The 14786-nt window shown below is 45.1% G+C and overlaps 1 protein-coding gene across 1 annotated transcript in view; it reads right to left on the reverse strand.

The window, feature by feature from the left end:
• cps1 (carbamoyl-phosphate synthase 1, mitochondrial) overlaps positions 1-14507 on the reverse strand; it is a 123463-nt gene extending 108956 nt beyond the window's left edge. The window contains exons 1-7 of the mRNA XM_056288938.1: positions 14385-14507; positions 9621-9730; positions 9144-9288; positions 8652-8741; positions 8496-8552; positions 8288-8380; positions 8040-8129 (exon numbers count right to left, since the gene is read on the reverse strand). Of these exons, the coding sequence (XP_056144913.1) occupies positions 8040-8129; positions 8288-8380; positions 8496-8552; positions 8652-8741; positions 9144-9288; positions 9621-9730; positions 14385-14507 (708 nt within the window). The remainder of the gene's footprint in view (positions 1-8039; positions 8130-8287; positions 8381-8495; positions 8553-8651; positions 8742-9143; positions 9289-9620; positions 9731-14384) is intronic.
• Positions 14508-14786: the final 279 nt, after the last annotated feature.

Genomic DNA, 14786 nt, shown 5'->3' on the forward strand with positions numbered 1-14786 from the left:
CTGCTAGAAACCATATTAGGCGACCAATCTGGGGCCATTTTTGGAATTATATTACATTGTTTGACAATCCTGAAATATGATTCCTGTCTTTGTTTGCCTGGGTGGCTCCCTTTTCTTTGGATTTATGACTAGTGCTGTATTCTCTCTTGTACGGATCTCTCTTTTATTTTATAGTCATTTTATTTCTATTCATGGCATCACCAGGAAATGTCTCACTGGATATGTTAAACTTGAGATGTACCAATTTTTTCAAAATCATTTCAAAATTTGCATTGAAAAAAGAAAAAAAAAAGAATATGACTTGGCCTGAAAAGAAATTTCAGTAGTTTTTTTTGTTTTGTTGCTTTAATCCCTGTCCCTATCTAATGCAGTGGGTTGATGAACTTCTGGACCGGCTCAGCTCTGCTCACCTTTTTACGGCGCTGGATTTAACCAAGGGCTATTGGCAGATTGCCTTGTCTCCAGAGTCTCAGGGGGGGAAAAAAACAGCTCTCTCTACACTGGACAGTTTGTTCCAGCTGGTTTGTACACTTCAATTCGGGTTGTTCGGAGCCCAAGCTATATTTAGGATCCTCATGGACCGGATGCTGCGGCCACACCTTGCATATGCTGCCACCTTCTTGATCATCCATAGTAGCAGTTTGGAGCAGCATATGTGGCAGGTAGTGGCGGTGCTCAAGTCTTTGAGGCAGGTGGGGTTCAAGGGCAACCCAAAGAAATGCGCAGTCAGGCGGTGGTAGGTACGGTATCTGGGGTACTACTTAGGTGGCAGTGCGCCCCAGATAGAGAAGACTGCAGCAATTGCGGCTAGCCCCCCAAAGCTTAAGATGAAAAGCAGGTGAGAGCATTCCTGGGACTGGCCGGCTATTATAGATGGTTCATCCCTGTCTTTGTTTAGCTGACCAGTGGCTCCACCAGCAGGATGCCAACATGCAGCTCAACTGTTGGTATCTAGCCTTACAGCCATTTAAATTCAAGGTAGTCCATAGGCCAAGACACATTGTGCTGGCTCGACCAAATAAAAAATTACGCCATTCATGCAGAAAAGGAGGCAGCTGCCTCCGCTGAAAAGAACATAATCAAACAAGAAAGGTTAGCTGCAAAACTCCAGGTGGCCCGGCTCCAAGCATTCCAGGCTCAAGGCACTGGCCGAGGACATAGCCGGGTAAAAAGCAGCATCAGAGGGCAAATGACAAGAGTTGGTGTCAGCATACAAGTGACAGAGGGTTGCTGGAACTGCTGGGTGACAGACCATTGGTACAAAGACTGTTCACAGCCTTGGCAGGGAGCACCCAACTCCAGAGGAGTCAGGCGGGGAGGATGTGGCGGAGGCAGCACACCGAGGGCAGCAGAAAATCACTGCTGAACAGGGAATGACGCATGACAGGCGGCAGAGGTGGATGGCAACGGACGCTCTGGTGAACACGCAAACACAAACATACTAGTCAATTGGTACCAAATGAGATAATTGAGCAACTCTCAAAGCCAACTCTAACAATACAGGGGAAAGATTTCTCTTTCCTGGTGGATTCAGGCACAAGACTTTGTTGAGAAAGGAAGAATTGACTGAGCTAGTTAAAATGAGTGGCAGATACATCACCATAGTTGGGGCAAGGGGAAGGATGACCAAAGACATATTTACCACCCTGCTTAGTGTAATGTCACCATTTGGCCAGAAATTCAAGTACTCTTTTATGCTATTAGACATGTGTCCAGTGAATCTACTAGGGAGAGATTTGATGTGTGCATTGGGAATGAATCTGACCTGTTCTGATAAGGGGAATCTAACCTGTTCTGATAAGTGGGTTGATACAGAGCAGGAAGACACCAAAGCAATGCAAATGGTCAATTTAAGGACAGACCCAACTAAGTATATATAGCTTTTTTCCCCCTTCTCCGGAAACCATCAATGTTGTTGGTAAGACTGCTCAACAAATGAGGAGCGGAATATTAATATACATATACACACACACACACACACACACACACACACACACACACACACACACACACTACTGACTACTTTAAAATTGCCTGTGTTCAGCCCCATCTCAAAAAAACCCTCTCTTGATCTGGAAAGGGTAGAGAACTATAGACCAATTTCCAAACTTTCTTTCTTATCCAAAATCCTTAAAAAAAGTGTCCGATGAAATTCTCATGCATGCTGATGAAGGTGAATACTCCATTCTTATTCTCCTAGATTTAACTGCTGCCTTCGATACCATCCATCATGCCATCTTACTTGATAGGCTGGGGAACTGGGTTGGCATTTCTGGTAGAGCGTTAAACTGGTTTTGCTCTTATCTGAGAAATAGATATTTTAATGTTTGTTATTAACAACCTTGTATCCTCGTCAGCTCCCCTACTGTGTGGAGTCCCTCAGGGGTCTGTCCTTGTTCCAATCCTCTTCTCTTTATACATGCTTCCTCTGGGTCATTTGTTTAGTCACTTTCAAAACATGTCATACCACTGTTGTGCTGATGATACTCAAATCCATTTCTCTGCCAAACCCAATAACCTGAATCAACAGATCACAATGTCATCCGCAAATATCATAGTCCACAGAGACTCCTGCCTGATCTCGTCCATCAACCTGTCAATCACTATTGCAAACAAGAAAGGGCTCAGAGCTGATCCTTGGTGTATTTTCACCTCCACCTTGAATCCATCTGTCATTCCAACCACACAGCCCACCACTGTCACACTTCCCTCAAACATATCCTGCACCACTACTACATACTTCTCTGCAACTCCCGACTTCCTCATACAATACTCTTCTCTCAGCACCCTGTCTTATATGCTTTCTCTAAATCCACAAAGACACAATGTAACTCCTTCTGGTCTTCTCTATACTTCTCAATCAACATTCTCAAAGCAAACATTACATCTGTGGTGCTCTTTCATGGCATGAAACCATACTGCTGCTCACTAATTGTCACCTCTCCTCTTAACCTAGCTTCTATTACTCTTTTCCATATCTTCATGCTGTGGCTGATCAACTTTATACCTCTGATATATATGCCATGGGAAGGCAGCAAGGCGGTCAGCCTTATATACACTCACCGGCCACTTTATTAGGCACACCTGTCCAACTGCTCGTTAACGCAAATTTCTAATCAGCCAATCACATGGCAGCAACTCAATGCATTTAGGCATGTAGACATGGTCAAGACGATCTGCTGCAGTTCAAACCGAGCATCAGAATGGGGAAGAAAGGTGATTTAAGTGACTTTGAACGTGGCATGGTTGTTGGTGCCAGACGGGCTGGTCTGAGTATTTCAGAAACTGTTGATCTACTGGGATTTTCACGCACAACCATCTCTAGGGTTTACAGAGAATGGTCCGAAAAAGACAAAATATCCAGTGAGCGGCAGTTCTGTGGGCAAAAATGCCTTGTTGATGCCAGAGGTCAGAGGAGAATGGCCAGACTGGTTCGAGCTGATAGAAAGGCAACAGTAACTCAAATAACCACTCATTACAACCGAGGTATGCAGAAGAGCATCTCTGAACGCACAACATGTCGAACCTTGAGGCAGATGGGCTACAGGAGCAGAAGACCACACCGGGTGCCACTCCTGTCAGCTAAGAACAGGAAACTGAGGCTACAGTTCGCACAGGCTCACCAAAATTGGACAATAGAAGATTGGAAAAACATTGCCTGGTCTGATGAGTCTCGATTTCTGCCGCAACATTCGGATGGTAGGGTCAGAATTTGGCGTCAACAACATGAAAGCATCGATCCATCCTGCCTTGTATCAACGGTTCAGGCTGGTGGTGGTGGTGTAATGGTGTGGGGGATATTTTCTTGGCACACTTTGGGCCCCTTAGTACCAATTGAGCATCGTGTCAACGCCACAGCCTACCTGAGTATTGTTGCTGACCATGTCCATCCCTTTATGACCACAGTGTTCCCATCTTCTGATGGCTACTTCCAGCAGGATAACGCGCCATGTCATAAAGCTCGAATCATCTCAGACTAGTTTCTTGAACATGACAATGAGTTCACTGTACTCAAATGGCCTCCACAGTCACCAGATCTCAATCCAATAGAGCACCTCTGGGATGTGGTGGACCGGGAGATTCACATCATGGATGTGCAGCCGACAAATCTGCAGCAACTGCGTGATGCTATCATGTCAATATGGACCATACTCTCTGAGGAATACCTCAGTACCTTGTTGAATCTATGCCACGAAGGATTAAGGCAGTTCTGAAGGCAAAAGGGGGTCCAACCCGGTACTAGCAAGGTGTACCTAATAAAGTGGCCAGTGAGTGTAGTATATCAGGCTGTCTTTCTTGCACTGTTTGGCGAAGCTGCAGCTCTTATTTCATTTTTAACATGTGCCCTTGCTGCCTCCTCGTGGTTTCCATTTGCCTGTTGAATACCCAGGTACTTGTAACTGTCCTGTATGTCTGTTATCCTGTCATCTGGTAATTCAACCCCATCAGTGCTCACCACCATTCCTCTTTTAGCCACCATTCGACCGCACTTGTCCAGTCCAAATGACATCCTGATGTCATCACTGTAGATCCTGGGGAGGTGGATCAGCGACAAACAAGAAAGCCAAATACCTCCAGACCAGAGAGTGAGACAAGTCCTGAGGAGCCAGTGCATGGGAAGAATATGCCCTACCAGTCATAAGATACCCAGCTGGAATAATAAGCTGGCCAAAGGAGGAGATAAAGGCCACAGATATCAGGACATGGAAACTCCTCACAATACACGGAAGGTTCCACCCAAAGTTCAGCAGCCTGAGATTTTACAATAAGTGAAAATATGGGGACCGAGGATTAGTGAGAGCCAGGGCCGCTATCCAGGATGAAACAAGCAACATCCATGAGTACCTTAGAAAGAGGGCCCCCAAGGATGAACTGCTGAGTGAGTACCTCAGGCAGCAGAAGACAGAGAGTGCGGAGGAAGATGAAGAGGAGGTATCATGGAAGATCAAACCTCTTCATAGGATGTACCATCCACAGATAGAAGACGTAGCTGATACTGAGAAATCCTACCAGCGGCTAGAAAAGGCTGGACTGAAGGACAGCACAGAGGCTCTGATCATAGCAGCACAGGAACAGGCACTCAGGACCAGATCGAGTGAGGCAGGGGTCTACGACACCAGACAAGACCCAAGATGCAGGCTGTGCAAAGACGCCAGCACTTAGTAGCAGGGTTTAAAATGCTAGCTGGGAAAGCACACACTGAAGGGCATAACCAAGTGACTGGGATAGTGTTCAGGAACAGCTGTACTGAATACAGACTGGAAGTCCCCAAGTCCAAATGGGAGACACTGCCAAAAGTGGTTGAGAATGACAGAGCTAAGATCCTGTGGGCCTTCAAGTTCCAGACTGACAAGCAGCTGCTGGCTAACAAGGAATGGAAGACAGCAGTAGTGATCGATGTGGCAATCCTGAGCAATGGCAACATCAGGAAGAAAGAGCATGAGAAGTTAGAGAAATACCAAGGGCTGAGGGAAGAACTAGATCGGATGTAGAAGGTGAAATACACAGTAGTCCCAGTAGTAATAGGAGCACAAGGGGCTGTGACCCCCAAACTGGGAGAGTGGGTCCAGCAGATTCCAGGAACATCTGTGGACTCTGTCCAGAAGAGTGTGGTCCTAGGAACAGCTAAGATACTGCGCAGAAACCTCAAACTCCCAGGCCTCTGGTAAAGGACCCGAGCTTGAGGAAGACACACACACCACCCAGAAAAAGGAGTGGGAGGGAGATTTTTTTTTAATACACACACACACACACACACACACACACACTCATTTATATATATCTATACACATAATATTCAAGCTGTCAATATTTACAGCTGATGATTGCTTATGACATGAAACAGGCTTGTACTGTCTCATAAAGAATTTACTTGACTCACTGGATTATATACACTACCGTTCAAAAGTTTGGGATCACCCAAACAATTTTGTGTTTTCCATGAAAAGTCACACTTATTCACCACCATATGTTGTGAAATGAATAGAAAATAGAGTCAAGACATTGACAAGGTTAGAAATAATGATTTGTATTTGAAATAAGATTTTTTTACATCAAACTTTGCTTTGTCAAAGAATCCTCCATTTGCAGCAATTACAGCATTGCAGACCTTTGGCATTCTAGCTGTTAATTTGTTGAGGTAATCTGGAGAAATTGCACCCCACGCTTCCAGAAGCAGCTCCCACAAGTTGGATTGGTTGGATGGGCACTTCTTGCGTACCATACGGTCAAGCTGCTCCCACAACAGCTCAATGGGGTTCAGATCTGGTGACTGCGCTGGCCACTCCATTACCGATAGAATACCAGCTGCCTGCTTCTGCTCTAAATAGTTCTTGCACAATTTGGAGGTGTGTTTAGGGTCATTGTCCTGTTGTAGGATGAAATTGGCTCCAATCAAGCGCTGTCCACTGGGTATGGCATGGCGTTGCAAAATGGAGTGATAGCCTTCCTTATTCAGAATCCCTTTTACCCTGTACAAATCTCCCACCTTACCAGCGCCAAAGCAACCCCAGACCATCACATTACCTCCACCATGCTTAACAGATGGCGTCAGGCATTCTTCCAGCATCTTTTCATTTGTTCTGCGTCTCACAAACGTTCTTCTTTGTGATCCAAACACCTCAAACTTGGATTCATCCGTCCACAACACTTTTTTCCAGTCTTCCTCTGTCCAATGTCTGTGTTCTTTTGCCCATCTTAATCTTTTTCTTTTATTGGTCAGTCTCAGATATGGCTTTTTCTTTGCCACTCTGCCCTGAAGCCCAGAATCCCGCAGCCGCCTCTCCATTGTAGATGTTGACACTGGTGTTTTGCGGGTACTATTTAATGAAGATGCCAGTTGGGGACCTGTGAGGCGTCTGTTTCTCAAACTAGAGACTCTAATGTACTTATCTTCTTGCTCAGTTGTGCAACGCGGCCTCCCACTTCTTTTTCTACTCTGGTTAGAGCCTGTTTGTGCTGTCCTCTGAAGGGAGTAGTACACACCGGTGTAGGAAATCTTCAATTTCTTAGCAATTTCTCGCATGGAATAGCCTTCATTTCTAAGAACAAGAATAGACTGTCGAGTTTCAGATGAAAGTTCTCTTTTTCTGGCCATTTTGAGCGTTTAATTGACCCCACAAATGTGATGCTCCAGAAACTCAATCTGCTCAAAGGAAGGTCAGTTTTGTAGCTTCTGTAACGAGCTAAACTGTTTTCAGATGTGTGAACATGATTGCACAAGGGTTTTCTAATCATCAATTAGCCTTCTGAGCCAATGAGCAAACACATTGTACCATTAGAACACTGGAGTGATAGTTGCTTGAAATGGGCCTCTATACACCTATGTAGATATTGCACCAAAAACCAGACATTTGCAGCTAGAATAGTCATTTACCACATTAGCAATGTATAGAGTGTATTTCTTTAAAGTTAAGACTAGTTTAAAGTTATCTTCATTGAACAGTACAGTGCTTTTCCTTCAAAAATATGGACATTTCAATGTGATCCCAAACTTTTGAACGGTAGTGTATATATATATATATATATATATATATATATATATATATATATATACATATATACATATACACACACACACACACACACACACACACACACACACACACACACAAATGTATGTAAATAAAAAGAGAAGGGGGGCAAGAGAGAGAACGAGAGAGAGAGAGAGAGAGAGAGAGAGAGAGAGAGAGAGAGAGAGAGAGAGAGATGGGTGGGCTGTAGACAGCACAAAATTGCAGCCTGCCACCAGATTGATAATGACAGACCTCCTACTGCACCTCTTTCCACTTCAGTGCACGGGCAGTCACCAAAATACAAATGAGCACAAATCCACATTTCATGCCTGCACAAAAATAGGACCCAAACAGTGATGGATGGATCAATTTGACCTTCCAGGTTTGTGAGACAGGTTGAAAGGGTGCAAACCTATTCTGAAAACATTCCTTTTATACTTATGAGGTAACACACAAGGCTATTATTAGCTAATAAGATCTTTCCAAGTATGAAGAAACAGTACTTTGCTAATGGTCTTCTCTCACCTTAACCAGCAAGCGGATGATGTTGTGCTTGATACCACAGTCAACAGCCACCACTTTGATGGGGTTACCTTTTCCAAACACTTTGATTTCCTGGTGGAGAACAACACGCATTAATCCCTTCACCTTGCATAAAATAGCAGCTTCACCAAACATATGCTTTGCATGGTTGTGCTTATCCAGTTGCAGCTAGTGGTTTAGTGAAGACAAGTGTTTTATGGTGTGAAATGATAATGGTACGAGGCCATTACCTTGGTTGAGACCGCTGCTACCAGGTTTTCCTTGTTGGGGTCAGATATCTCCACAGGCTGCCCATCAAATTCAATCTTCCCCAACACTGTACCCTGATGTACGGGGAACAAGTAGACATTTGACTCAAAATATAATGCAAATAAAATAATAAATAAGCAGTCTGCATGAGCAAAGCTCAGCATCAAGGTAAAGATATAGCAAATGTACCTTGTCTCTGATGATCTTTGTTAGCATTCTAGTGTCTATCCCAAACAGCGCAGGAACCTGTACACAATGAAAATCAAAATGGAATTCAACAGTCTTGGCCTTCTTTTCCTTTCTGGGATTGAGGAAAATCCTAAATATAGTATAGTGAATCACTACCTTCTCTTCTTGTAACCAATGACCCAGGGACTTGACAGAGTTCCAGTGGCTGTATTCATGACTGTAGTCTTGCACTAGGAGGCCTGACACCTAAAACATTGCACAGTATCAGGTTCAGAGTTACGCAGACACACATCTTCTTATTAGTATGCTTGTGTTGTAGGAAGGTCAACATACTCCAGTCGTCTCATTTCTTCCTTACAATGACAGAGGTTAAACTCATAGTATTGTATTTCCACTATACACTCTGCTGCCACACTGCTGATTCGGTTCATAGTATCGCTATTAATTATGCTGTGAACACTCACTTCTGCCCACATTGTCGTTGTCACAATGAGTGACTCAAACAGGCACCTGCACGTGAAATGTGGAGAGCAATGTCTCCAAATACTCTGACAGCCACTACAGTGGAGTGTGTCCTGATAAATACTCAATAATCCAGGTGTAGAATCCCGGAAAATTTGAATCAGTTCATCTGGACACACTTCTCACCTGGATGTGATCCGACTCCACGTGTTTTCTCAGGCCTAACTCATCCAGCTCCTGAGTGTTGGGCACACCATAGTTCCCCACAATAGGGTAGGTCAAGGTCAGGATCTGGCCTCTGTAGCTAGGGTCCGTCAAGGCCTCCGGATACCTGTTGCATAAGGGAATAACAGGGTTTATGCCGTAGATATTCTAACACTTGCTGACATTTGATGCTGACATCTGAAGAACATTGAATAACTGAGGGGATAGGGGGAATTGCTCCTGTAAATAACTGTTAAGTAATTCTGCTAGATTACATCACAATCTGAGCAGAACCGTGGAAAGGGCCTACTGTGTTGTCCCCCTTGCTCTTATCTCTGCTGGCAATTAACCGCTGTATTCTGGTTTTGCCATTGTTTAAATCTGTGCTGCTATTGTCCCCTTGTGCCATTTAGCCTCAGACTGAACGGTGTTCAAACTGTCAATATCTCTTCCTCTTACCCCACCAGGCCAGTGTTGAAGACCAGCTCCCCGGCTGAAGATATATCGTGCCCAAAAGAGAAGCCTTTCATCCTCGTACCATCCTCCAGGACAAGGTTGGCTGTCCGAGCCTAGGTGTACATTGAAAGAGATGAGCACGCTTTCTTTCACCTTAGGACACAACACATTTCCCCTGCACTCAGTTGTACGGGTAAAGTTTGGGTATGCTTTGAACAGAGCGCTTTGGTGTTTTGTGCCTACTTTACAAGAAACAAAGCTCTGGATTCGGGAAACTATTACATGTAAGCCCCCAGAACTTTTTGCCCAAGTGAAGACCACTATGATTTGTAATGTGTATGTGTATATGTGGAGATGGACAATTTAGTTGTTGTGTCTTGTGTGTTTATGAGAAGGGAGAGTGAGAGCAAGCGCACATCTGTGTGTATGGGGGGGGGGAGAGTGAGAGAGAGAGAGAGAGAGAGAGAGAGAGAGAGAGAGAGAGAGAGAGAGAGAGAGAGAGAGAGAGAGAGAGAGAGAGAGAGAGAGAGAGAGAGAGCATCTGTGTGTGTGAGGGGGGGGAGCAAGAAAGAACATGTCTGTGTGGGGGGGGGTGAGAGAGCAAGAGAGCAAGAGAGAGAGTGTCTGTGGGGGGGAGGGCTGCATGTCTGTGCGGGGGCGGGGGTGAGGCAGAGAGAGAGAGCGAGAGAAAGATTGTGTGGTGAGTTTGGTGAGTGATGGAGGAGGGATCCTTATGTGTGTGCGTGTGTGTGTGTGTGTGTGTGTGTGTGAGGACATTTCACCAGAGTGAGGACATATTTGCAAAGTGAGTATGATTTGGCCGGTCCTCATGTCCTTAATTGTCTGTTTTAGGGTTAGGATTTGGGTTTAGGGTTAAAATTAGAACTAGGATTAGGTTAAGGTTGGAGTAAGGGTTAAAAGTTGGCATGTAGTTATAATGCTTAAGGATAGAGCTAAGGGCTTGGGAATGGACAAAGTCAATGAGGTGTCCTCACAAATATAAAAATACAAATGCGCGCGCGTGTGTGTGTGTGTGTGTGCGAGAGAGAGAGAGAGAGAGAGAGAGAGAGAGAGAGAGAGAGAGAGAGAGAGAGAGAGAGAGAGAGAGAGAGAGAGAGAGAGAGACAGCGAGAGAGAGAGATTTTAATACTATTGCCAGCACTGGGCCCTGGCAATAAATCCAAAAAAGACAAAAATAATGATCTTCCAGAAGAAGCCCAGATGTCAGGTAAATAGATACCAGTTGACTCTAGGTAGCATCACCTTAGAGCATACGATGCAGTATACTTACCTTGGTCTAATCATTACATCAACGCCGAGTTTCAGTAGGGCAGTGAATAACCTAAAACAAAAAGCTTGCAGAGCTCTATATGCAATTAAAAATAAATTATTTAACATTGATATACCAGTCTCCATCTGGTGCAAACTGTTTGATAGTGTAATTCTGCCCATTGCGCTATATGGAAGTGAGGTATGGGGTCCGCTCAGTCTTTCCAGCTACACTAGATGGGACAAGCATCCTGCAGCAGAAACCCTACATGCTGAGTTCTGCAGAATGATTCTGAAAATACAAAGGAAAACACCAAACAACGCATGTAGGGCGGAATTAGGCCGGTTTCCATTATTGATAAATGTACAAAAAAGATCTCTAAATTTCTGGATGCACTTAAATACAAGCCCAACAAATACATTGCACTTTAAAGCTTTGAAAACCCAAGAACTGAACCCCGAAAAGAGTCCCATGAAGCAGCTGGTTCTGAGACTCACTAACCCTTTAACAAACACTAAGACCAACCAACCTCAGGCCAGCACTGCATTCCACACAAAGATGAGGATAAATCAGGCTATAAAACAAACCAACATGAGGATAAATCAGGCTATAAAACAAAGCAACATGAGGATAAATCAGGTTATAAAACAAACCAACATGAGGATAAATCAGACTATAATAAAACCAACATGAGGATAAATCAGCTATAAAACAAACCAACATGAGGATAAATCAGTTATAAAACAAACCAACAAGAGGATACATCAGACTATAAAACAAACCAACATGAGGATAAATCAGGCTATAAAACAAAGCAAGAACAATTATCTGAAACATTGGAACGCTGAAATCAAAACGCAAAACAAACTAGAAGTCTATCGGGCCCTAAAAATGAACTATGATTTGGAAGAACACCTCTTAACTGTCAGACAGGAAGCAGCTACAGATCCTCACTAAAGGCTCTGTGACCACAGTCTCGCCATTGAAAAGGGGAGACATAAAAAACCGTGGTTGCCAAAAGAGCATCGAACTTGTGGTCAGTGCATGATGGATGAGGTGGAGACAGAGGTGCACCTCCTCCTTAAACGTGACAAGTTTGAAAAACAGCGCCGGGCTTTTGTCAAGGAGCTGGAACACGTGACTCCAGAGTAGCAGGAAATGGACGACGCAGGTAAGCTGCGGGGGGTCCTGGGAGGGGGGCCAGCGGCGAGCATTGCAGCAAGATTGATATTTTCCTGCCACAACCTGAGACAGTGGGGGACGGTACCTATTGCTACTGTTGTTGTTTAATATCATAATCATTGTTGTTGTTGCTGTTATTATTATAATCATTGTTGCGTTGTTTTACATGCTTTGGCAATATGTACACAAACGTATGTCATGCCAATAAAGCACATTGTTACTTTTCCTGTCTCCGTCTTCTGACCACCTTCGCCGGAAGTTACAGGGGAACCGAATTTATTTGGGATCCAGGGCCGAAGTGCGCTGGCGCTGTCCGTCACCGCCTGGTGCTAGCTAGCTAGCTAAACTCCGGAGTACAACCCAACACAGTTCAATAGTTCACTTCGTCTGAAAATGGCGAGGGCACCGTCTTCTCTCTTTGGAAACACGTTTAATCCTTCTTCACAGCTGCACAAAACGTTGACATAGGTCCAATATATCACAGTTCTTAGTAATAATATTTCCTTTCCCTTGCGCGGAGCTCCCACTACCGTTCGCGCCACACAACAACAACTTCCTCATTCGCCCCTCCCTACCAACCAATCAGAGTCCGACCCCAGATCTTGCTCTTAAAGCGGTAGCCCCTTATTTACCAACAACATGTTAAATTGAATTGAACTGAATTGAGGTTTTAATATTGATATGAGTGAATTTAACTGACAACAAATTCAGTGTGCTTATCTAGTAAGTACCTATGCATATCTAACCTTCTAACCTTCGTTCACACAGGCAGCGACGACGAGACAAAGCGACCGGAAGTCGGACATTTCCAATGGCCTCTGGGCTACACTGAGCAACATGGCGGCGAGTCGCCTGGCGACAAGAAGATCTCCACGATTTGGCGGCAAAAAAAAAGAAAAAAAAGTTGAGCAACGTCAACTGCATGCAAATGAGCAGCGACAGAGTCGAGGGACGGCCAATCAGAGAGTAGATGTGTTGCACTTATATTCTTTCGTTGTGGAACGTTTTCTTAAACTTTAGTTCCGACATTAGCGTTTAAGTACCTATAGCCGACATGCAGGAGGAACTGAGTTGAACGTGAAACTTTTCAGTCACAGTCGGATCGCCTGAAATGTTTAATTGGAAATACATGCGTCGGGGTGTGACTTGATTTTTGATTAAAAAACATTTTTTAAGATGAAAGATATTGTTAAGTGCAGTAGATAGGCTACCGATCAACATTGGTTGAACATGCGTGCGTGTGTGGTTGTTTAGTTCTTAGTTTCCACCAGGAGGATAAAACTTGTCGGACTGTTGAGCCAAGTCGATTTTATTTGTATAGCCCAATATCACAAATTTGCCTCAAGGGGCTTTACAGCAACACAACATCCTACCCTTATCACCCAATAAGGATTTCCACAGGGCAGCATATATTGCCGAGATGGCTTGAGACGTGGCCCTAATAACTGTGTCTGTTTCTCATTCTACTTATCCCTCACGCCAATCGGCACTGCCATTCATTTGGACTTGATAAGGCAAAAACACAAACTAGGCAGCCCACAACACGTCTGAACACGACTGTGATTGTGTGGTACCTTTGCTGCAAATGGGAGTGTTGCAGTGAGTAATATATTGTAACGAATTCGGGGGACAACGCAACCACAGGAACTACCGCGGCCGGGAAGCGAACCCGTATCGCCCGCACCGCAGGCGGCATCGCTAACCGCTCGACTAAAGGGTTATTATCGCCAGCCAGCGGCCAACGTGTCTTATTATCCATGCACGTTACAATACTTTTTTTTTTCTTTTAGGAAATTGATGCATCCACTGTCAATGCGTGTGTAGGCCGCATCCTCAAAACTACGTATAGCCACGCCCACAAACTAGCTGCAAGTGACAGCTAGATGACAGCACACAGCAACTTGGCGACTAGGGCGCGACCGGCGTGAGCGCAGGGTGCTGTTGGCCTGATGCGCGCCGACTCCTCCGGGGGCAGGTTAGTTGCAAACTTGCCTCCGAATCATCAGAAGTGGTGCAACGGCGCCGGTTACTTGCTTGGACTCAAATATGCATAGCGGCCAAACCCCCCAAAAAACGACAAAACTGTCTCGCCAGCAAAGCTGGATATGAAATAAACTAGCGTTAATAACGTAGCAAATCTGGACGCGGAACCCCCCCAACAGCCTTGGCGTGAGGCGACAACTTCTGCAACGCAATAACGCCATTCACAGAGTTAGCACAGCTCGCCAGCCTTCTCAAGCAGCGCCAGAGTTGTGACGAAGTAACCAAAAGAATGTCTCGTCAGCAAGTTCACCCTGCTTCACACGTGGCCTTACCTTTACACTGAAGGCTCTGGCCGCGCCGGGCCACCAGCCGGACTTGTGGCCCAGCGCTCTGCTAACGAGACACCCATGCCTCAGAGATTTCACCGCGTTGTAAGCTGACAAGATTGTTGTCATAGTCTACTCCGAGTAAAAAAGACTTGTACAGATTCTGGCAGGGGTTACTTGGTGGCAGCAGCGGCTGTCGTGAATTGGTTATTTTTTTTGGTCGCCGACAGAGCGAAGGTGGATAGTTGTTTTGCACAGATGACCGGCGGAGTTTAAAGCCGGCGCAGCCCCGCGTCTCCCTTGTGCCCAGGTCAACTGCGGAACGGAAACGTACCGGCCGCGCTGATTGGCTGCGGCCTCGTGATTTTTCTCACCACGGTGAGGCGCACGGCGTTCGGATTGGCCGTC

This window comes from Lampris incognitus, chromosome 11 (genome assembly GCF_029633865.1).
Source record: "Lampris incognitus isolate fLamInc1 chromosome 11, fLamInc1.hap2, whole genome shotgun sequence".
Classification (NCBI taxonomy): Eukaryota; Metazoa; Chordata; class Actinopteri; order Lampriformes; family Lampridae; genus Lampris; species Lampris incognitus.